Source organism: Xiphophorus couchianus, chromosome 16 (assembly GCF_001444195.1).
Source record: "Xiphophorus couchianus chromosome 16, X_couchianus-1.0, whole genome shotgun sequence".
NCBI lineage: Eukaryota > Metazoa > Chordata > Actinopteri > Cyprinodontiformes > Poeciliidae > Xiphophorus > Xiphophorus couchianus.
In genome coordinates this window covers 10,428,862-10,454,067 of record NC_040243.1, presented here as the reverse complement: position 1 = coordinate 10,454,067, position 25,206 = coordinate 10,428,862, and the positions used below count along the sequence as shown (strand labels likewise).

The window sequence follows — 25,206 nt, the reverse complement described above, 5'->3', positions numbered from 1 at the left end:
ATCTCCTTGCTCTCCAGAAGGGAAACTTGACACTTTTATTGTTTGTTGGGGTCATGGCAACAACATCCTTCCAGTGGCAGCAGTGGGAGGCTGAAACAGCTAAAAAGTAGTTAAAAGCACTCTCCTAATTAGCAAAATAATGTGCAAGATGGTAAATTAGACACAGCAGTCTGCTTTTCCCTGCAGGGTTCCAGCAATGTAAACAGGTATTAAGAGGATAGCCCATTAGCAACACAGCAAATTTAACAAAGGCCCCATTTTGAAACATCACACATAAAAACATGACAAAGTATACTGGCAAAAAAGATTTATTTTCTACTTCATAAAACCCACATGACTGTAGATTTGCATCAAGATCTCATTTGAAACTGTTTGATTTCAGTGTTTGTGTTGTAAATCAGTCCATACAGCAAAAATAGTGCCTTTCCCACATGGCTGCAGATTGTGAATAGTGAATACTGGCTGATGCCAAAAAAAGCTAACAAAGGCATGTCAATTGAGGCTGAATAAAACTCAGCCATAAAACCAAAGTTAACAGAGAAACCTCAGAAGTAGCAGGGTATATATTAAATCCTGTCAGGTGTCACTGAAGGTTGAGAAAGAGATGCTCGTTTTTTTTATGGGAACAGTGCATAATTAACACACTGCAGTAAAAAAAGCTGCGCAGAGCAATCAATCCCAGCAGTTTCAGTACTGATCAATACATGTAACTGAGCTGTATGGCTTTTCTCATAAAATAATCTTGTGTTTAGGCATTATAAAAACTGAGGAGCAATTTCATGAAAAACTGATGATAATATCCCCCATGGTGTTGTGCCTGGACTCCCTTTTGGATAAATATAATAAGATAATAAAGTTACAAAAAACTGTCATATAATTTTATATCAACTTGACTTTGGCTTACGGCTCAACCAAAAGCATCGTGCTACTGATAGACAGATGTTATAATGAGACACACAAGATCAAGGAGATGCCATCACTCAGGCCTAATTGACGTGATGAGGACCTATTACTGTATTGATCCACCTGGCAAGTTGCACAGGATCAGCTGAGGTCTATATCAACCCACCTAAGTGGGTGCACAGTCCTCTGAGGGTCAGGCTAATGTTAAGGGGATATTACCAGTTTGTTGGGGAGCTGAATCCTAATCTGATTAGGGTGAAACAAAAGGCAAAAAACGTTTAGGTTGAAAATACCTTAAAATACCTGTGCTTCTGGAAAAAAACACCCCATGGGACTTGAAAACACGAATAAACTGATCAGGCAGCTTTGTGACTTAATATCTTAACAATAAATTATTATAAAATAGACTTCTGAACTTTTTACACACAGCTAAATACTGTACATACACTGTATCACAATATGTCCTGAATGATTATTAAAAAAACACAGACAAAGAACCAGCATTAGTCTGTCGTATCTTGCTTAATCCCAGCCAAAGTTGTGACCAGTCATCTTGTAAAACTTCCTATTGAAGGGTTTATAGAAATCCCTTAAAGTCCTCACAACCTGCGGGTCAATATTCGGATGGGTCCTGCCTTTGGTTTTTCCCAGGCAGTGTGGCTTGGTGTTCAACTCTGGTCTTTTAAGGCAAGGGAATCCTTTTGTTGGGTTAAAGTGGAAATACTTCTCCGTGACCACCCTCCGAAGTCTAAGGAAGTCCTGAACACGAGCCATCTCACCCGCAGGGTCGGTAATGAGACGCTCTCCACTAACAAACAGCAACTGCTCCATGGGGAAGAATTGGAGCCACCGTTCAAGGTGTCTGGCGTACATGCCGATCTGAACAGCGCTCCATGTGGTGTCAATCAGACCTGCTGATATATTCTTAAAAGTGAGGCTCTCAAAGGAGGGGATGTCCGGCTTCTTGGAGCGGGTTTGGGTATAGTCCGAGATGGCTCGGGTGACAGGATTTCGTACAACAACGATCAGTTTGGTGTCTTTAGACATGGAGTAGAGCCGTGACGGGACTTCCCTTGTGACAAAGTAGCTGGGAGTCTTCTCCATGGTCAACTGGTCCTCTGACGACTTGGGCATCAGTTCCCTGAAAAACGAAACAAAGAATGTCAAAGACCTACTCTTTTCAACAAAACTCTCCGTGGGTTTTGTTCAACACCATCAACTAATTCAAACAAAGTGCAAAACCAGATGAAGACAAGATTAGCGTTGACACAGTCGCTTTGTGTCAGGCTTTAAAAATGCTGCCTCACCAGAGCTATCATCATCAAGATGACAATTGCTGACGTCATTAGTAGCATTAACCGAGTCTTTGAATGTACATAAAGAGACAGAAAGTGCCAAGAAGAGAAGCAGTCTTGTCAGTCATAAGTGATTCCCTACAAACACAATTTGAAGTTGAAGATGTGTTCGACCTCCACTTATCTCTTTTTATTTTTTCTATTTTAAGAGCTACATTCTGTCTTAAAAGTTGATTATGAAAGACTCCCTACATTTATTAAAACTGACATTAGCCCAACTAAGAAAAGGCAGCATGCTTTGTACATCTTTTATGACAAACTTTTGCATTCCTTTGAAGAAAATGCAGAAAATAATTAAGTCTATACTTAAAATTGCCAATCTTTGGTCAAAGACAGCTCATGTTAGTCATAGCTAAAGCCTGTTAACTGCAGCCCTGACAGGATAATGGCTAAAGTGACCAAAAGGGGATTAGGACTAAATCTCACAAGCAAGAGTATTAAAGACTATTGGAGCGCCTTCCTGGCAAACTGGGTGGCTGGTTGGTCTCTAGAGAGAAGGAGAAAAGGATGGGTGGCCACTGTGCTTAGAGTCAATGGTTTGTGAGTAATTCACAAGGGCAAGCAGAAAGAAATTAGCTGCACAGGTTGTACAAAGAATAAAACATGCTAGGTACAGGTGCATTGTACTGGAACGATAAGAGATGATCATTTAGTTTCTTCATTCCCCCAACCACAAACCTTACTTCCCGCAGGCCTTCATTACAGAATGGTGGCTCACGCTGATTCGACGGATGTCTTATGCTAAGTGGTGTGTGCAGAATATTTAATGGAAAGTTTTGACTTCACCAGTATTGGCTCCCAACATACCTCATAGGCTTCACAGCAGGCAAAAATATAAATTCTCATATATACAGTATTCCAAGATTGTGATTGTTAGTGCTTGATTTAAATGAAGCAACAGGAAAACGGAGGAGCCATGTCATTAACTTGATTACCATAATTTCCAAACATCTGTTGGTATGCACGCCCTGAGTTTCAATACTCCTCTCCAAACCCAGTAGTTTTTATCTAAAAAATGTATGAGTATGTGGTGGAAAAACAAAAAAAATTGTCTATGTGATTTTGTGGGTAAGAGAGAAAAACTGATTGATTATCTTGGTATTGCATTTTTTATTATTTCCCCCTAAACTCAAAGGGATGATGACATGAAATCCACCTATTGTTTCATATGCACACGGTAAGCTTGAGAGAATATAAATTTCCATTATAAGTTGAATGCAAATATTAAAATTGATAAATAATGGTGTGAAGGGATTTTGTGATGATGTGCACATGCAGTCATGAATGTCATATCAACCTAAAGGTTTGAAAGATGCATTACAATTGTCTTATTTTGAGTTTGTTAAGCAAACAATTTATCAACTTCAAATATTTTAACACAAATTTTGAGTGTGCAATTTTATATTCATTGTGAATTGTCTCATTTATGCACAAAGTCAAAGTTACATTATACAGGCGGTGGCTCAGATATATACATGCACCTTCTACATGTCCATTAGTAGGTTGAGAAGAAACAATATGCTTTTTGTCATGGTCAGGTCTATGTTAGTCCACTTTAAGCTGTTACAAAACTGTTTTCATGTGTGATTTGGGTCAATATCTTGTCGTAACATTTAACAAAAGTTTCACTACTGGGAGCGAGAGACTACCACCACAATGCTGAACAGTTGGTACAGTGTCCCTTAGATTCCTTAGCTTCACCAATTACTTTATAAATATGGTCAGGCATTTTATTCTGATGATGTACATAAGACTGAAATTGTGTGTGGACAGATTACCATTATATGTAGACAATAGCTATGTTCCCTTCTCCGCAGAGCCTTGGTAACCACTGTTTGTGTTGAAAACCCCACAAGCCTAATCAAGGTAACAGGTACAAGTGACACACACAACTCTATCAGAACCATCTGCAATTATCTTCTGCCTCTCTTGGAAACACATGTCGCTACAGGCCTTTTCTGAAGCCAAAGGGACGCTAAAACCTTATAGTCAATGGCACGAACAAAGAATGTGAAAAGTACAACGAGTACTAATTTTGCTGCAAAACACGACAACATCTCTGACTGGGCAAGCTGGGATAACGATGTTTTGAGATCGGCAATGAGGAAATCGGACAAAAGTTGATCATTATTGTTATATAATAAAAGAGATCAGTTTTCCCAAATAAATTCACAATTTTTGAACTTTCAAAACAGGGGAAGAGGAATTACTGTAAGCTTTGAATGTTTTTTACCAATGAAAAATCTTCTAGACTTGTCACAAATTAAGATGAAGGCACAAGAGGGTAGTGAGGGCTCTTGAAAAAGGTAGACAAAAGGACTAACAAAAACAGGAGAGAAATGAGAAACAGCATAAGTAAAGAAAAGATGTTTAGAAACAGGTTTCTCACTAACACTGAAGCTAAGCTGTCATTCCGGACAATGCCTTTACTTTTTCCTTCCTTCCTTTAGACATAACCTTCAAGTGTAGTGCACCGTTGTCTTTATTTTGGCTCCCAGACATTCAGGTGTGTCCATTTATAAAAAGCTGCTGGAGAGATAAAATGAGTGTTGTTTACATTCCTGTTTATCAGGAAGCAGGTTCAAAGGTAGGAATTTACGACGTCAGTGCATGCAGCTTTATGCTTTTGTCAGCTCGATGAAGCACTAATTACCTGAATAAGATCAAAACTAGCAGCGTTCTCCTTTATGTGCTGGATTCATCTTAACTTGCTCTAAGTGACATCTGTGTTCCATCTTTTTAGAGACAAAGGGCAACACCATAAAACGCTCCCCTATCATCTCCTGCTTTTGCACATTCTTATCCTACCCTGCTGCTCTGTGAAGGATCAGGCTACTGTTGGAATCGTCTCTCTTCTCAAAGGCAAGGCAAGAAGTGGTGGTATGCAGCCACTTGGAATAATCATACTATTTTACTGTGAGAAAATGCCCAGACAGAAAGGGATTACGTCTTGAGGAGTACCATCCTCTGGACACTGCAGCCAGTCTTATCAGGTACTGAAAGGCATCTTCATCACACCTTACTGAAATGGCCTTCTTACTGGCATTGAAGTGTTCCAGAACAGCAAAGATAGAGAAGTGTATTTTTTTTCCAGCCTCTGCTATTACTGTCGGTAGCTAAAGGCCACATGGAAACAAAGACATAAAAAGCGGAAGAAGGAGAACAATGAGTACATAGGTCATCCTGGAAAAACAAATTAGAATCCTGGAATTTATTTACTTTTAAATGTTGTTGTTGTTGTTCTCAAAGAAAATTTAGATAATTACATGTTAAGTCATCATAAAGCTTAAAGCTTCAAATGTGCGCAAAACTATTGCAAGTTTTGTAATGTAAACCAACACCTCCACTTCTGCTACTTTGGTACTGAGGTAGAGCATAAAGAGAAACATGGAAAATGTTCCCATCCTGCTTTTACTTTATTTCTGCCTTTTGATTAATTGTGCAGCATTCAGACTGAGGAAGAACAAGCATGTTAATGCACTACTTTTGAAGTCGAATATATGAAGTCACATTCTCACTGAAAAGCAATGACTCTGCTGAGTTTAATGGATTAAATTCAAAGTGCCACATCGCTAAATTAGTTTTTTGTATTCTTTCATTCCAATGAAGAATGTGTTTAATTTCTATGGCCAGTCAGAAGAGATAACAATAAACACAAAAATCTTGAAATATGAAGCATTTATTGCTTGATATGAACATTAATATTGAGATCCACGATAATAAAGAAATTGCTGTATTTCAATACATATCATATATGTCTATTTATTGATTCCATCATCATCAATTATCTATTTGAATAAAAAAAAAACACTTTGATCTTTTATCAAATATTGCTGTTTGATAAAGAATATGATTTATCACAAATGATTTATTATAAAGCCTCTATTTGCCAAAGCCTATAGTTAATTAAATACATTTAAAGTAAATGTAGCAATAATTAGGAGTAATGAATCCAGCTATAAAAATCATTGTGAAATAATTACCATTTATACATCAAGATTTGCCTCCCACATCTCAAGAAAAAAAAAATGTGTCTAAGTATATGCTCCTAATGTGTTTACAGAAAAAGGGAGGCAGGTGAAGGGTGTCATTTTGACTCTTTAAATGATTCCTCTTCACCATTTTACCAGCCAATCGCTGGTCATCCCTGACTGATTGATTGTTGCATGACTATCAGTGAGTAAACTATTTTATGCACACGGACTTTCAGAAAACATTTCTATCATATATCCACAAAAATGTATACTACATGTAGATTTTTTGGTCTAGTGCTTGCATGGCCTTTTTTCTGATGCAGTAGGCAACTGTCCTAAATCCATATCAAAAACCACCACTGGACAACACATTTCCTATGGTCTGGCAAAAATGTCAAGCTGATGTATTAAGAAAAACAACAGTCTGCAAGTCTTTGTTACTGAGCTTGGGATGACTCAAAAGACGAAAACACTAAAATACTGCTTGAAGTATCACATTGAATCATTTCAGATAGCATTGCTTGGTTCTGTAAATGCATTACGATTGACTGAAAGACTAGAACAAAAAACCTTTAGCTAAAATTGTAAAGATCTGTATTGTACGTCATAGTTTTTTCCAAAATGCCTCTTGTTGGAACTGTTACAGAGATGAATTGCAGTTTTTGCATGTGCATTTTCGACTTACGGAGTGGTTTGGAACCATTAAGTAATTCCCCGAGGATACATACAGGTCTGTGAAAGGATCAGCTCAGGGCAAAGCAAGGCTTCAAACAAGCACAACAGGGATGGCTTAAGTGAGCTGCCGCTTTCTCAAGATGCTCTGACGTTCTGTGCAGCGAGGGAGACAGACAGAAACTAGAGACCCATTTTCTCTGAAGACTCCACAAAGGCCTGACATGGAGAAGTGAAGAACTCAAGGGGACATAATGGAGAAAGCTTGCTTTGTTTCAGTTTTTTTTCCAGAGTGCAGCAATAAGTGCAGCAGTTTGACAAATCGCTTCAAGACAGAGCCCAGAGGGGTTGAAGCCACAAATTTCCAGTGAAGTCTTTGAAATCAGAGGGAGAAGTGTTACTTTACCAGAAATAACAATTGAAGATGCACCAATAAGGCTCTTACAGATTTCCTGTTTTCTTAAAGGTCCAATTTTTACCTATTTTCATTCTTATTATCAGACGAAAAAGAGAAATTATTCTGAATGATTTTGTTTTTAGTTGCTATGCATTTCGTGAATTGGGGAAAAATATTTTTTTAGTCAATCAAGGGAAAACCTGACAGTTTCAATGAGTAACATCTAACTGGTGCATCTCTACTGATGACGTAGATCACATATTTTAAGAATGCTCCTAAAATATATCTAAATTTTGTTTGAACAGTAAAAACTAGTGGATCTGAAACCTTACTGTGTGAATTGCTACTTTAAAGCATCTCATTATAATGCTGTTCCCATTATTTTCATGTCAGTGTGATGCTGATGCATTACTTTGAATCAGTTCATCTTAATCGTTTTAGCTGAAATAGTCAAGTAAGCAAAAAAAAACCTCCTGGACTACAACTAACCTGCTTTTGGGAAGTCCAGCTCTTCAAACACTGTTTTCTGAAAGTCAACTTTGAGACTAAAAAGCTTTTGAGAATTTTTTTTTTGGAGGGGCAGGTTCCAATGACTGCTTCTTTCTGATGAACTCCTACTGGGCTTCGTCAAAGGACACTTTCACCCTTCTGAACACATTTGCATACAAAGTGAAGGCAGAGAAAACATGTTTCACACTAATTGTCTGCTCCTTTATTGTCAGGGTTAATGCAGTCCTCAGGGGTCCTCCAGCATCCCCTTTTCCTTGATCACCATAGCGCAGCAGTAAGAAAAGGCTCTGTTTAAATTTACTGCCCTCTATCTGCCACTGGCCTGCACTAAGCTCCCCTGGGGCTCAGAGGAGGATTAGGCCATCTTCTTTTGACACCCTTAGTGAATTTGCAAGAAAGCTTCTCTTTGTTCTTTTTTTGGAGTCTCAAGAGGAAAAACATGATTACAGCAATTAAGTCACATCTACTGTATAAAGCCCAGAGGAGCCTGATCTAAGACTTGGTTCACTAAATGAGTAGTTAATCTGTCCAAAAAAAGATACATAGGAGGAAGTTATCCCATTGATGAGAAAAGGAGGGGGCGCCAGAGGGAGCCGTTCCCACGGCTTTTGGGAGTTGAGTCCTCCGCTCCTGTGTTAGTAAGCGTGCACAATTGCCTATCTGCTTCTGTTTTTCTTCCAAAGGGTGAAAACAGTTTAGAGTGTGAATGGCGTCCTGCTGTGTGAGGGCCCATCCTCTGTGTGGGGCTCCAAGGAGGATGGACATAGAGGGCTGCCAACAGCAGACACAACTCAATCCCACCGTCGGAGCCGACAAGCCCACCCAACAGACAGCTCCTCTCCCCAAGAGATTCCTTATCAATAGTCTGGGGGGCAACAAAGTGAAACATGTCGGGGAACAAATCACTAGACATCGTTGTGGGGTTTCCATATTACTGACCAAAGGGGACATAGAACTTCAAGATGAGGGACTCAACCTTAAAGACAGCAGTGAGTCTTTTCTATATAGTTTCTTATAAGATGGTTAATTTGTGAGATTTTAGTGATTTCATAACCTTAGGTAAAAATACCACAATGCGTCATTGTTAGTCAGTACAGCATGATTTTATTAAATGTTGTTTTAGATTAATAATATTTTCTACGGTATACAAAATAAAGTTATTTCGATTATGAAATTAATGAACTCTACACAATAAGATAGAGCAAAGCCCCAAATTTGTCTTTCTATTATGCCAGCCTCCTGGCGATAAGAACTACAACAGATGAGGCAGAGGATCCGCTGCAGCATAGACAAAACTATAAAATCGCTTGTCCTATTTGGCATCTACAAGTACACTCATACTGTTTGACTGGCGGACAACAATAGTGTAGCTATAGTTATTATTTGCAGATAAAAAGCAGATGCTAAAAGTGATTGATTCCAAAAAGGTGACAAAATGTTTGAATTTTACACATGGCATCTACAAATGCCATGAATATGAAAACAACTGTTAGAAGATAGGTGTTTATACTATGGATGTTTCCAATCTATTCTGGATGCCCAGCCAGCAGCATAGGTGAAGAAAAGGAGTCACTTTTCACACGCTGCAAATGTCCAAAACCGGAAATTCTTAAAGGAGCTTAAGCGCGAAGTTCCTTGAACAAAGCTTCACTTCCCCCATTGTAGCTGTATGGAGCCAGCTTTGAAACAGTGTCTAGATCCTTTGACACTGCCTTTTGATCCCTCAGCTCAATCACCTGAGACAACTGCGTCTTTGATTATTTCTTAATAACAATGTGGCTGCTCTGGTGTAAGGCCAGACCATTTCTGGGAACATTTTGTATACATGTTTCATCAACAATTTTCAGAAATATAATTATTTTCACTGAGCTCTTTGCAGTTAGCCAAGAGTCTGCACACTGAAATGCAGCACAAGGACACCCGTTGCCATGACAGGGAATAAATATGTTGCATTACACAGTGCAGAACATGCAAGCAACTGCAGATTCCAGAAAAATGTTCCTTGGATTAGAGATCTAGAGAAATTACTGAAGCTTCATTAATACCCTTTGACTTCTTGAATTAGATACACTCAAGAATGACATTGTACAACTTCTCTGATTCTTCTCTCAGTTAGAGTTACAGGCTAAAATTTAAGATGGATGGTAAGAAAAAGGGGAAGAAATAGAAACCTACTATTGTATCATTTGGTAATTACGAATCTGACTGAACAAATACCACATGTGGGGTTCTTCAAGACTCCTTTGGTCAACTTTAATTCACTATCTAAAACTAAGATTACTAAAATATTGTACTGCATCATTTTTTTAAACCATTTTATGCGTTTTCATGCATTTTATGGCTCAGCTTTATACTTCTATGTCATCACATGATCACAGACCATTACTGTCACTATAAGTCAATTTCTCTTTGCTTTTAATGAGTTCCTTCCTGAATGCAGAAAAACAGATGCTATTCCTTTTTTTTATGCATGCATAACTGGATGGTTTATTAGTCAGTGCTAAATTAGACTCAAAGAGGCTAAAGATTTGAGAAAATGCAAATACCTTGGTAATCAAACAAGCAGCTGCAGGACATCCAAAATGCAGCTGTCAGGTTCCTGACCAATACAAGATAGCATTTCGCACTAGTCCTTAAATCACCGCTGACTCCCTGTTTGTCTCAGGATAACGGAGAACTAGAAGCAAGGAGAGATAGACTTTTATTTCTATGTTCCTCACCACTTTAATCAACTGTCTCCAACATGGAAGTCCAAAAAACATAATCGTTTTCTAGAGCTTATTCATCAAATTCCAAGATAGTCTTTTCAGCTTATTTCACGTCTTGGTTTAATTAACCTATCTTTCTGATCACGTGATGGTTGGATTTTGCTTTCTTTTTGTGGTCTATTTATTTTAATTTTCTTTACTTCTGCTTCTGTCTCCTTGTAAAACGCTATACAAACATCTCTTTCCCTTAAAAGGTGTTCGAATATACCCGTCCAGTCACTGAAAACTTGTGTCTGGACTTTATTTAAATCTTGTGGCATAATAAGTCTAGTGCTAATAATAATAATAATATTACTACTAATATGTACCTGTACCACTCTAGTCCCTTGTCGTAGTTGCGGTCGAAGAAGTGCGGCTCTGCTCCCACCGCCCTGATGTCTGGATGCAGCCGCAGAAACTCCAGCAGCGCCCGGGTCCCTCCTTTCTTCACCCCGATGATAATAGCTTGGGGCAACTTTTTGCTCTCCGTCTCATTAAGAAAACCTGACATGGCGTTATCATCCACCGCCTTAGTCTCGCTTCTTACTTCGTTCCACTCGTCTCCCCTGCTGTCCAACTCATTCTCGTTATTCAGTAGGTCCCTGGACGCTCCCAGAGATGAGTCTCGATTGTCAGTCGCAGCGTCATTCTCGTGTCTCCTCGCCGGGCTGTACGTCAGGTTTGGGACTGTAGAGCAGTAGCCAACGCAGCAATATATCATGTAGACCCAGAGGGACAACATGATGCAGAAAACAAATAGTTTATTCCTCACGTGGGATGATGGCACAACATGTAAGATGTGTAAAAATGGACTATATTCCATAGGAACTCCGTGGAAAAGTTAAACTCCAGCTTTAAGGCATCTTGGTGTCGCAGCCCCACTCCTTTGACGCGGTTGAAATCCTGCACGATATTTTGTCCAATCACAATTTATGCTCAAAATGGAAAGAAAGAAAAATGGGGAAAACGTGTGGTAGATGGGCCTTTTTCTTTAAACATGCCCCGAGAAGATACACGTTGGGTCTTTTTCTTCCTTACTTTTTTCCCTTCCAAATATGCGAAAACAAACATTCAGGATATCACCAGTTGAGCGGCACCTTGAGCGCAAAGTAGTTTATCTCTCATCACTTGTTCTCAATGTATGAGCGCTCAACCGGAGAGGCACTAATTATCAGCTGCATCAAATGTAAGAGAATGAGACGTAAAATCGTTTCCTGTGCGACCTATCAAAGTAAAAGCACCCCAACATGAGATTTAACAATTAATTAAAAATCATTATTGGAAAAACATTGCCTTCCAACAGTTATCTGTTTCAGGGACTCGTTCAACTGTGACTTTAATGTTATAATTAAAGTAATTAATTAAATAATAATACAAAAAACTCTAATACAAATATTTAAAAGAAATTGACACCTTAATAATACTATAATAATAATGCTAGCACCTTATGCTAAATAAATTTACTCAGCTTTTAGAGTTAAAATTTATGTGCAATAGGTTCTTATTTTATTTTGAAAGATGAATGTTAATTTTTTACTTCTGCCTTACTGTCTTTGCCTGATTATATCTGCTTGATGCAAAGACAAATAGCAGCAGATGAATAGTGAGTACTGGGTTTTAACATATAATGTCACGATGTATACAGGATTACAAAGTTAGTCTAAGTAAAGTACTTGGATTTCCATTTATTGTTTTTATCTTAAACAGGACAGACTGTTGCTTCTGCTAAATCCTCTTCAACTTTTTAATGTTTGATGGGGTATACAAAGTACAGCTGAAAATATTGCTTATAGCGCGATATTGATTATATAGTATTCTTTAAAGCTAATTATAAAAATTATTTTAAACTATTATAAAATGTCACGATTTCTCTGTCTTCATGGAGAGAGTTAAGGTTCATTTTCACCTTGTATACAGTTGCTACCTATAGGAAATCATACTATTTGTCTTATTTCATTTTTTAAATTTGTGTTTAATATTAAATTACCAATATTTTGTTTCACTTCACCTTTATGATGCATTTGAAAACCATTACCACTGGCTGCTTATGAAAAATATGTAGTAAACAAGTAAATTATAAGCTATTTAAAACACTTCCAACAATGAGTATTATCTCAGTGCCTATCACTGGTTATTGCTATTTAGATTATGTTTCTACAATGACCTGAGGTTAATTGGAATTTAATGATCTGATATCTGCTGAGAGCAACGTGACACAGTAAAAAGGTGCCACGCATCAGCTGTTTGGTAACGTCACGCAGCAGAGTACGATGGCTGTTTGACTGGGTCAGAGGGAGCTGGGCGCGACATTATCGGAGATTGCTCTAGTGATTTTCCCAAATGTGGACACGCAGTTCAACAAAAACAAACGTTATCAGCTGATTACCAGGTATCTACAAAGGTTTATCATTTACCCATAGAGGCTGTGGACATGCAATTTACAGCAAAGTTGAGGATGTTCGCTTTGAATTTTCTTCAGATGACACCAGAAATGTTTGGCGGGTGCATCTATGTTAACACCTCCTTTTGGAGCAGGGTCAAAGGCCTCCGGTCCCTCTGCACCCCTGAGCTGGCAGAGGATTAGCAGGATTACCCCAGAGCTGCCATGTCACTCACAGTTCCACCAGAAACTACCCTGCCCCCTCCTTCTAAGTCTCTTATCGCATCTATGTCAGACGTTACTATACATGACATACTACTGTGTGTAGGTGTGTGTGTGTCTTTTGCAAGCCTAATAGTTGCTTTTAGGCAGTGCATGAACACAGATAACCTGCAAAGAGAAAAGCCTGCATCTACGAATTTGTAAGACCCAGAGAACTTTTTAAAGGAACCTTTCTACCCTGCACACAAGTTGTATTATATGATCAAGTCCAAAGAATTGCTTTACCCACTGAGATTTTTTCAGTCAGCACAATCTTGGTTCTTAACTCTTTATTTCAAATTAACCTCAAAATAAAAGAAAAAGACTAGAAAACACAACAAAAAGACTAATTTAAATTTGTTTTAGTGAATGGAGATGTAATTTTGTCACAATATACAAAACAGTTAGTGTTTAATGCAAACTCAGACTAAAACACTTAGCCCAGAGATCTGACAAGATTTGCCACAATCTACTGTGTTTAATAGTTTTAATAGCGACGTCATTAACAGATAATGAAAAATATTTTTATTGAAATGTGACTAAAACACGCTGGTTCAAACAATAATTATTTTGAACCAATAATTATTTTCCCATTTTTTTAATACTGCTTTATACACAAGAAAAGTATTTTGCAATTTAATTGAATAAATGCATATTTTTTATTTATTATTTGATTTATTTATTTTAGTTCTCCTGTACATAAAAATGAGCCACTGAGTTGTTTTCAAAATCTGCATAGGATATGGACTCATCTTTCTGAAGGTTTCTTTCGTATTAAGATGAAACCCATTGAGCAATTTTGCAAAGATATGTGATTAAAAAGAAAGCAGTGTTTAAATGTTGTTATACACACAAACCCAAAAATGGTAATGTCATGACACTTACCAGAATTTTATTTGTAAAAAACGATTGAAAATTATTGTGTATAGCACATTTCTTCTTTTTTTTGACCCATCACAGAAATTTCTCTGCATCATCACACAAGGGCTGAGGAGAAGCCAACACTACAGGAAGTGCTTGACTTTGACTGAGATTACACACACACTAAAATTACACACACTGAACCCTTTCAACATGCAGCACCTGAGGAGCATAAACAGATGACATAAACAGCACTTAGCTCATACATAAAAGCCAGACAGTCAAATAAAGGCCCTGGAGCTGGACACACTGATCCTGTCGTTGTAGACACTAGTGTGTGTTGTCTGCTGCACTATGTAACATAAACAAATAACCTCACCCTTTTGTGTTAGCCAATGCACAACTTGAATATTTTGATGCATGTTGCATCAAAATATTCAGGAATGTTGGTGTGAACTACTTGCACAAGGATGTTTGCTCATACATGATCTTTCTTCTCATCTTTTCTCGTCATTATGCATTCCACATTAAATTCTCAGCACTCCAGCAGTTGTGTGACTAAAAAGGAAGGCAGGTGAAAATGAAAGCCATCTGTGTTCCTGTGAGCTGCTGCGTGAGCAGTTAAGATATGCTGTAACTTCTGACTAGAACATATAGTCAAATATGCAAACAAGCATAAACAGTCCTCACGCTGCACTGCAGCAGAGGCCTCCAGATGTAGGAGATCAGAACCAGTTAAAGGGGTAAAGAGGATGGATGATCTCATCCTGTGCTCTGTCACAGAAAGACTAAACAAATGCAAACAACAGCAGGGACTGAGCCTTACACACGCAAAGCCTTGAACCTAATGACAGGGTTATTAGGTGAGCTGAGAGACAGATCAACGCTGTTCTGTCTACATTAGCCCTCCATCAAGGTCTTGAGCTCCAGCTAAAGCCATTTAAGATGCCTATAAATGCTCCAGAGTCCTGCTGCAGACCATCTTATCTTCTCTCAAGGAATGAATGCAGCCTGAGCGGATTTCCTTTCTTGATCCTTTGGAAAAAGTCTTATCCCTCTGGATATCAACAAAGCCATTTGGCAGGTTAGAAAGCTCAAAGTGGCTTATTTTCTGGCTTTGCTAAGTCTTACACAATGTTTATGCTCTCAACTCTTTTACAGGTTACTGGAAGAAGCATCCATTTGGGAATGATGATTTACATCCTGATCTGGCACAGTGTTGTTTGGCTTTAATGTACTCGTCTATCCAAATGAAAACATGTGTTGCATAAAACTCAGATTTTGCTTGCTGGCAAACATTTACTAAACGACATATTTTTCTGGGGGGTTTTTTCCCCTGGTTTCTCACCAAAGTAGCTTCATGAGTAGCTTGTGGACTCTTGATGTGTTTGCTCGAATCTTATTTTTGCAGCATCCAGATGGTTCACAGGTTCACTCTCAAGGTTGGAGTGTCTGTTATGGCGCAACTTTATCACCCCATTTTCATGTCTATTTTAGGTTAAATTGGACGCTTCTGCCTATAAAAAGTGAAAAAAACAACAATGGCCTCTCTCAACATTTTTATGAGTCTAACTGAAATGCTTTGAAGGGAGTTATTTACTCGCTGTCTATATTTTTTTTTTCCTGTTCTGTCTCAACAGTGCCTTGCAAAAGTATTCATAACTCAGGAAATTTTCCATTTTTTTCTGATGTCGCCCATGAGAGTTTTATTGCTTTGCAGTAGAACCAACAAAATTAGTGAGTAATGGTGAAGTAGAAAAACGAGGATATATGGCTTTAACACATAATTGTTCTACACATAAAATGTGGTGTAAATTCTTGTTGGATCACCTTTTACTCTGACTACAGTAACAAGTCTTAATATTATGTCTGTAGAACATTTGTGAATTTTGGAACAGCATCACGACAGCATGATGTCAAGACTGTTTAATATAAAGGATGTGTTCAAGTTGCAGCAGGTAACTTTTATAAAGAAAAAAAAATATGTCTTTTACATATTTGCTGAAACTGTCACTATGTCTTGAGCAGATCGAGCTCCTCTGTCGTCTCCCTGTGGTCCTACTATCGTCTACAGAAATAAACCACTTAGTCAGAAACAACCAATCAGAGCCAGGAAGAGGGTTTAACCTGCTGACAGCCACAAAAAAAAAAACATGCAATAATTTTATTGTTATCTTTCATTACTGGGTTTCAAAAATACAACAAAGATTAATATGCAGTAGTGTAATAATAATAATCATTTGATCTTTATCCTAAGCCAGTATTTATTTCACAGCAGAAAAACGCAGCAGATCAGCTGTATTCTGAGCTCAGGACTGAAAACAGGACTGTGGCCAAGAAAAATTTCCCACTGCAGCATGTCTGTGTGGAGGACCTTAAAAAGATGCATCTTTCGGCACATTCCCACCGTTTCTCCTTCCTGGTGCTTTTGTTTCAACATTCTTCTCGTGCTTCATCCCTCATTCCTCTTTTCCCATCTGTCCAGATTAGACAACCTTGAGAAAACTTGGTCAAACGCCGCTGTATCTAAAGTTTCTTCATGCGTAGCACCCAGTTCAAAATCTCAAGGTGCTGAGCAGCAGCCACTGTCCAACTCCATGCTGCTGATAGCCGTAAATGGGAGCCTTGGCAGCTGTCAGACTGGAACAGGGTCCCTCTCATCTGGGCTACAGTGAGGAGACTGCGTGTTCCCAGAGCCTCAGGGGTTCTGAGTCACCAAAGGAAGATTCTGACAAGGTCAATCAGGGGAAGTCCGAGGGAATGTGATCATTATATCCAGTTGTGACTTTATAACTGGGATGTGTCAAAAAAAAAAAAAGGCATGAAGCCAAAAATACGAAATATGCACAACTACAGGAGAATACAGTTAAAAGCCCATATTTACACACACTCTATAAAAAGACATATTTTTCACTGTCTGACATTGAATCAGATTAAATATTTCCAATTTTAGGTGAGTAAGCTGAAGCCAGAATATTAATAAAAGTCAGAAACATGAAACGTTCAATTTGATTTAATTTCCAAAAGTTAGAGAAAAACATGTTGTGTTTATATAAGTGTCAAATGTATCTGAATAACTGGACCAGCGTAGCCTTAGTCAACACTCTTTGCAATCTCAGAGTTGCAAAAGCAATTATCTCAAAACTCAGTATGCATGCAATCACAGACTTCAAGACATTTCTAAGTTGTCCACTTAAATAAATCAGAAATTACTCCCGGAACATGAAACAGATCCTTGAATAGCACTGATAACAAAAATACAAAGAAGAATTTACATTTAATTCCGTTTCAGTCACACAGTTGTCCTGTCTGTTGATTGTGCTTTCTGCAGAGGGCCCGCGCAGCTGGAATGAAGCAAAGCTGGTTTGTGGGCAAGTCGTCAACCCCCTGAGGAGGAAACAAGACAAACATGATAAGAGGCTGTCTGTAAAATTACAGACTTCAGGCAGCTCTTAATGGAGTTCAGCTCAGGGTTGAGAAAAATAAGGTCAGTCCATCACTTAAGCTCTTCCACAGAGGGTGATGCCTCCCGCATTCCTGCACAGGAAAAGAGGCTGATTATTGGGCTCAGTGTTTGCAAAAACAAATCCATGAAAGACCAGTTCATCTTTGCTGGAATTTATGTCCAGAAAAACATTAGTTTTCATAGTGATCCTCTGCGGCAGACTCAGCAAAGCATGGGGGAACTCTTTGACGCCAATGGAAACAACATTGGATTCACTGGATTTTTGAATAAATCACTACTTTATGAATTTTACATCAAGTTTTATCATTTAAAGTGAGCATCTAAGTTGTATAACACAACTATTACTGGTGTATGGCAACAAAAAAAAAGGAATTGCCCCAAAGACGTTAATAGTGAAGTTCTGAAAATAATCAGTTTGTGGACTTTTTAACTGTCCTTTTGGCAGAACCGTCTCTTGTTGCTCAAGGATCAGACTGTAACAAATGAAACAAGATACAGCCTTAAAGGTCTGTGCAAGAAAACACTATCTTTACTTTTTCCTTTTCTTGATAGTTTACAAGCTATCAAAAGCATGCAGGCAACATCTTGAGTGTAAATCTTTCCATTGCAAGTGGCTGCCACCGCATCACGGATCTGGCTGGTCCCTCAGGTTGCTCAGCTTGCATCATAAATCCTTGAGCATCTGAGGTCAATCTGCCTTTCACATCAATGAAATGCCAAAGCTGCCTCAAGGCCGTAGTTTCCAAATGTTGGTCTCATATCAAATGTCCGGTGTGCGTGGGTGTGCATGTGTGAGCAATCTGCAGGAAGACATTTCGGTACAAGGCTATTTTTTTTTTGGACTTACACCTGCAACAATATAAGAATGTGGAGCTAATGGATTCCGTCTTTCTTAAAGTAATGTTTATAGATCTCTAAAAAGCTACAAAACAGAAGTGTGTGTTTGTGTGTGTGTGTGTGTACCTCCAATTAACTCAAAGAGGTCCATTTGACGTATCAAAATTTCTAAAGTCATTAAATTAATGAAGCAGTTTGTGTATGTTGGCAGAGATTTACTGCTGACAGAGGAAGCACAAAGACTAAAACATCAAAAGAAATGCATGTCCTTACCTGAAACCACTGATAGTCCGACTGCTGACTTTACTAGAGCTATTTGTCATCACTGTGGTATGAACTGAGTGGTAAATTATTTTGTTTAAGTCCTCGGTTTGTTAAAGCCAAGATTTGTTGTTTTTTTACTTTTATGCAGAAACAACTGTTTCATAATAATGCTTCAAACAGAAACTGCTTTTGGTGCAATGATGAGAAATCCAAACCTATTCACTTATTTACTATCATAAAGCCCATCTGCTTCTCCTGTTCAACATAAAACAGTAAAACAAATACTAAATCAACCAATGCCCTGCATCTCAGTTTAAATTGCAAAAATATTGTTTATCGAACTGTGCGTCTCAAGGTTTTAAATCAGCACAAATAAAGGAAACATCCTGGAAATGTTTGAGGGAACTCAACATCAAAGATGACAGATTTGGGTAAGAGAGACATCAGACAAAGTTATAAATATAAAAGTTCAAAACTTCTACAAATCTCCATGCATGGATACTCAGACATAGGTGGCATTTGCTCTGAATTCAGTCTTCTCCAAGCCAAACCCTGCATTTATTCAATGTGCATGCAAGTTTATACATGCATCAACTTCCATCTTAACAGATTCAGCCTGCCACACCCCAACAAACAGTCTCCAAATTGTCTTTCAAAAGAGGGGGCAGTAGCATGCCAGAAACTTTGTATTATAATAAGTCTTGTGGCATCAAAGAGACAGCCAGAGGCAAAAACATGTCACTGCAATGAAATATGAGGCATTTTAATGACAGTACGATGGTAAAACATAATCAAGTTTCTTTGCATGATATTGAAAAGTTATAACTGTCACTTCAGTCATCAGAATGAGAGGTTTAGTTGTCAGTTTGAGCATACAACAAATCCAAATCATTACAGTGTTTTCAATTTTTAATCATGCATACACTCCAATAATCTTTACAGTTTTAACACTTTTAGTTGCTATTGGTTTGTGGGTTATATGTTTGTAGTCTGAGTTCTCATACATTATCATAAATGCCCTGCAGCCTGATTTAATTGGAAAACGTTGATAAGAAACTTTGTGAAAGATTTGGGAACATTGTTGACAATCTTTCTGTTTTTTTCCTCATATGGCTTTAAAGGTAACTCGTGCCTAGACACAGTCATTATCTATCACAGCATAGTTATATCTTGAAACATCTGAGTTCTGTCCTGTGAAAGATAACACCTCAATAGCTGATGTCAGCACCATTCTGTCAAATCGCATCATCACTTTACTGTAAAATTAGAATCCATGAATCTTAACACGAAAACCAACAAAGTCTCCTCCTTGGTCTAAAGCGGGGCTTTTCTCTGTCCTTTGGTTAATTGTCTTGTTTGTTTACTTCTACACCATCCCAGTGTTTAATACCCAGTTTCAGCCTTTAAATTTGAGCTCCGTTTGCAAGCAGACATGCATTTAGTGTGTCTGAAAGGTGTTTGTGATAACCATCATTTTGTGCCACTTGATGCACGTTAAAACAGTCCCTAGTGTACCTCTGTCCCTCAGATGTCACAATTGTTTAAATTAGGACTGAAGTTGGGCTTGCTGGGACGTATGTTGGCTCCAGATAACCCTTTAAAAAGACTCAGACTCTACATGTCTGGTTTCAGCTCTCAGACACAACTGAAAGGTTCTTGTTGTTAATGCCTCTGGTGAACTTTGTTTTACAAAGTGAGTCTGTGAGAAACAAGAATATTTTAAGAAATTACTTAAAATTTGCATAGTATCCATACCTCTTGAACTTTTGCACATTTTGTCACATTACAACATCAAACTTCAGTGTATTTTACTGGGCGGTTCTACATCTTGAGGGAGAGTAGCTATTTGGATGAATATAGACATGTGTCATACTTATTTTTACATAACCAAACATGTATTATTTTTCTTCCACTTCATGGTTGTGCACAACTTCATGTCTGAAGTGTGTGCTGGTTTCATAACAAAATGTAAAAAGGTTGCATTAATGATTTATTGAATGACGGGTTTTCAAGTTCTCCAGCTCAGGCCTCCTTGATTAATATGTCACACTTCTCTTAGATGACAGACCAAAGGCTTGTCTTAACTCCCACCTTGCCCTTAAACTGATTGATCAGGGTAATATGATGCTATGTGTTTGAAGATAAAACACAAGCAAGAGGTGACCACCCCACCAATCTTCCTTTTGTTGGAATTTGCAACTTTTAACCTGAGCTCACATTGTCCCATTAGGTCTTTCCCAGCTCCGCACCTTTGTTTGTTTTGAGCAGGACTAGCGTGCACCATCATGACCAAACAAACTACAGAGCTACATGTTGTTGTAAAGAAAAGCCAAGAAAAACATACGGGTTACGGGCTGAGGACAGTGACCGACAGCCGTATCCCATATGTCATATCAGTAGTAGCCAAGGGTCACTGGAAGAGGCTATGACCTGGGCTTCATTAGGCAAATTGGAATCCAATTAGCCCCCAGCTCCCCAGCGAAGAAACATTAGAGAACAAGGAACACAGTCATTCAAGCTAGTGTCAAAAGCAAACAGATAAAGACCCGTGATGCAATATTTTCTAGTAGTGTGGAGCAAACAGCTCATGAACATCAGAGCTTTGCTCCAACTGCTGTGTTAAAATGTAAATCAACATTGTCTTTTAGCATAACTTAAGGTTAGTGTTTGCTGTCTTCGTACCAAAAGGCAAACAATTGATGCTGCAGAGCATGGACAAGGATCACCCCTTTAATGATTTAGAAGTGTCCTTTGCGACAGTCTGGACTGGAGCTTTAAGTTTCAGAAGTTGGGATTGGTTGAATAGGAGATATTTGCAGAAATCCTCCCTACTTAAGGGGGCAGGGTGAGTATCTTGACTGGGACTGACCAGTTCATCTGAGTGGGGACTAATGAAAACAAATGATCTGACAGGGTCCAGAGGTTGAGATCAAGGCTGAAGGTTTCCCCTGCCCCTCTCAATTTCCAGCTTTAGGAGATTAATGAGGGCAGAAACAGTCATTGCTCTGTATCATTTACCCCCCGGAGGCCCTTGAAACCTTATGGCTTCAGTGTGCAGCCCACCTGTTGGTCCATGATGACCTCATGACACTGACCTAGAGGGTATTGCCTCTGAATTGGGTTTGTAAGCCCTCTGTCCTGATCACAGTTCAGACAGCAGCACATTGTGTTAAATAGGCATGACCAAAACATTTCTTGTTTCATCCCGATTCCAGCTCTTCTAATAATACAGATAGGGTAATAGTCATTAGTGTTCACTTTGAAAAGGATATATAAATAACTTGAAACTGTGATTAACATTATAGAAAGAAGCATTTTATGGCAATGGAAGTAAATTATATACACAAACTGATACGTGATGAAATCAGCTGCAGTTTTGTTATGACATTTTGAAGTGACTGATTTTTTGATCGACATTTTTATAGATAGATGTTTGCATTAATAACACAGACACAGACATACAGATCTGTTTTTCCTTGCTTGCCTTTCTAGTCGTAAGGTAAGATTATCCCAGAAGGTCAGTGTGACTTGTTATATGAATAAAATTATAGATATTAAAGATGTATTAAATAGTCAGAAAGTTCCCACCTAAAAAGCTATTCTTTGTCACTGACGTTGAAGATTTTCATTGTAGTGATGAGTTTTGTGGTTTAAAAACAAATGACGACTGCCCTCTTCTGGACAGTTTGCAGAAAAGCAGCGCACAAAAAATGCTATTAAAATAAAATAAAGAATTTTTAAAAGCTGTAAAATTAACATTGGGTCAAAATTTTTTTTCCTTAACATTTATTTTTCTTAATAAATTTCGTTGACACACAACGTCTCATTGTTAGAACGACATATCAGTCGCTCTAAAAATATTTTAAAACATACTATCTTCAGTACAATTCACCACCGATGAGCTGAAAAGAGTTTTATTCTGAGCATCTGCATTAGCAAGTAAATGCCACTAGATGGAGCTGCTATCCAGGTTCGGTCAAAATAAAACAGAGGTTTTTGTTTTGTTTTGCTTTTTGGTAATACAACCCTGATTTTATAAAGATGTGAGATAACAAAACTACTTCCCACATTGGTTGAAATGGTAAAACCACAACAAATCTATCAAACTCATTATATGTGTATGCGGTGGTTTAGCATTTGTGAACTTGTATATATTTCAAAGGTACCTAATATAATCATGCAAATGTTTTAAAAACTTAACTTTTCTATAAACCGAGCGATTAGTAGAGCAGCTCATTTGGAGGGACTCTCTACTACATTTCCCATAAGGCATTGCTGCGCAGCCGCTTCTTGTCACTGCTGTCGCCCTCAGCCTGTGTGTGTGTGTGTGTGTGCCCACCGTGAATTGCTCCAGCATCCCTGCGCAGGCAGCAGGGCAAATATTGATGTGGGGGGGGGGGGAATATATAAATATATCATCAAAAAAGATGTAACTGTGGCGTCCGATTTCGCGCTCGGCTGTTTGCAATGACGGACGGGAGATATGGAAGAGAGGATTTTGTACTGCGCCTCTTTGGAGGACGGACCGACGCGCTGAGAGAAATAATGCGGAATATTTCCTCACATAGGTGTTAACGCAGAAAATACAAGATGAAGAAGCAGTTCAATCGAATGCGACAGCTCGCCAACCAAACGGTGGGAAGGTAAGCAAAGCCTCTCAGTGCGCTTTTGTCGCCGGGCCAAGTGAAATTGAAAAGAGACCCTCCTCTTTATGGCCCCGTTAGGATTTTAATCAAATCCAGGCAAATAGGATGTAATTATTTTATGCGTGCACTTATGCAGCCTGCTTGTGGATAATTGATAACTAATTGTGAGGTGCAAAAGTAAACCCCGTGTTCAAAACAACGCCAGTGTTGCTATGCGTAATGTCCAATGGTATATGCTACTGCATAGGCAGCGTGTAGGCGCATTGCCCCAGTAGCTCCAACCTGCCCACTGAAAGACATTAAAAATAGACAGTCGCAGGAGCGCAGTCAGCCTCACCGATACATCCCCGTTCTTAAAGCAAGGTATCAACTCTGAATCGTTGCGAAAATCATATTGAGAGGATTATGCTGTGCTTAAAGATTCTGCCTGTCACCGAACCTGTCAATAGGTGAACGTGATTCCGATGGATGGGATGAGGGCTGCGACGTGAAGGAAGGGGGATGGGGGGGGGGAGAAAAGGCGCAATGTTGTCTTTACGCAGCAAAATCAGCTGTGAGGAGGGAAACACCTAAGCGTGGATCATCTGCTCTGGTAGACGCGGGCAACACCTTTTCTAATGCTCCTTTAGAATATCCATGTTCCATTTTATTAATTTAGCACATTAAGATCTAAAGACTGTCCATGAAAACATGTAGGTGTCTCTGAAACTCCCTCCTGTCTTCAGGAATGGATGTGTTGTGACCTTTTGCACAGGTCCACTGAGCTTATCGCCTCCCTCCCCTTTCCCCTGCGCGCAGGGAGAGCAGCTTGTCAAGCAACACTAGGCCAGAAGGTGTTTTCTGCTCAGCACAAGGGGATTAGGACCAGAAGGTTGGGTCATTATTACTACAAGGTTGTTTTAGTGAAAGGTTCTCGGAGGGGCACACCTTGCAAGGCTGTTTGTGCTATCTTTATTAATCAGCCTTTGGTTTGATATTGCTTGCTGCAGTCTAATGGTTTATGCACCACTCAGTGTGTGTTTGGTCCTAGATATAGGTGGGCAGGCTGGTTTTAGGATCTTCACATAACCAAAAAGGAAATTTTTTTTCTTAAAGAAAAACACAAATTCATTCTCTATATTTGTTTGAATATAGAGAATTCTATATTCTCTATATTCTCTATATAGTAAAGTTATATTCAACTCAAAAGTATTAACACTCCTTCAACATGTTTTTGCATTTTGCCATGTTACATTTTATCGGGACTTTTTACTTTATTTTTATGCCAGTTTTTGGAATGCAATATTGATATTTGTCCTTTGAAAAGATTCTCACACTTAAACTTTGGATCACTGCAGTTCCTCTAGAGCTACTATCAACCTGTTGGCTGCTTCTCTGATTGATTCCCCTCACCCAGCCTGTCACGTTAGGTACACAACCTTGTCCTGGCAGGTCTGTAGCTGTTCCAAAGGCTCAAATGTTCAAACCTTCAGATATTGTCTTCCCATCTAGCCTTGTTTAAAACTTCTCCACAACTTTACACCTACACTGTCCAGTGTGTTTCTTAGTTTCTAGGAGACTATTTTCTCTCTAATGCTCTTTGTAAAGTTTTGGGGCCTTGAAATAGCAGCTGTATTTGTACCAAGATGAAAATAAATTAATTATCCTATTTACATAAAATATGGAGGCAATGGATATGTATTTATTTGCATTGGATATTGTTCATATTTTAATATGTCAAATGAAATCTAGAAAATATGTATCCTTTTTCTCCCACTTCACATTTGTTTACCTTAACTTTGGTCTAAACCCACAAAAACTATATTTGTGACAGAATGGGGAAAAGTTCAGGGGTATAAAAGCTTTTTACAAGGCACCATTTACTGAGCAGTGGTATTGCGTTACTTTCTCCATTGTTGCAAGGCAATTTAAACCAGCAAAGTGTGATGTATCA

The 25,206-nt window shown here is 38.6% G+C and overlaps 2 protein-coding genes across 5 annotated transcripts in view; one reads left to right on the top strand and one right to left on the bottom strand.

Annotated features, from left to right (window-relative positions):
- Positions 1 to 292: 292 nt before the first annotated feature.
- Positions 293 to 11,699, bottom strand: hs3st3b1a (heparan sulfate (glucosamine) 3-O-sulfotransferase 3B1a). The gene is made up of 2 exons (XM_028043071.1): positions 10,888 to 11,699; positions 293 to 2,044 (listed from the first exon to the last, which is right to left on the bottom strand). Exons 1-2 carry the CDS (start codon positions 11,379 to 11,381, stop codon positions 1,426 to 1,428), a joined length of 1,113 nt encoding a protein of 370 aa, XP_027898872.1. The 5' UTR covers positions 11,382 to 11,699; the 3' UTR covers positions 293 to 1,425.
- Positions 11,700 to 22,937: 11,238 nt separating this feature from the next.
- arhgap44a (Rho GTPase activating protein 44a) overlaps positions 22,938 to 25,206 on the top strand; it is a 31,182-nt gene continuing 28,913 nt past the window's right edge. For 3 of the 4 annotated variants that reach the window (XM_028041604.1, XM_028041603.1, XM_028041605.1), the window contains exon 1: positions 22,938 to 23,270. In XM_028041604.1, the coding sequence (XP_027897405.1) occupies positions 23,218 to 23,270 (53 nt within the window). In that variant the 5' untranslated portion in view covers positions 22,938 to 23,217. The remainder of the gene's footprint in view (positions 23,271 to 25,206) is intronic. The other variant, XM_028041606.1, reaches the window with a different exon arrangement.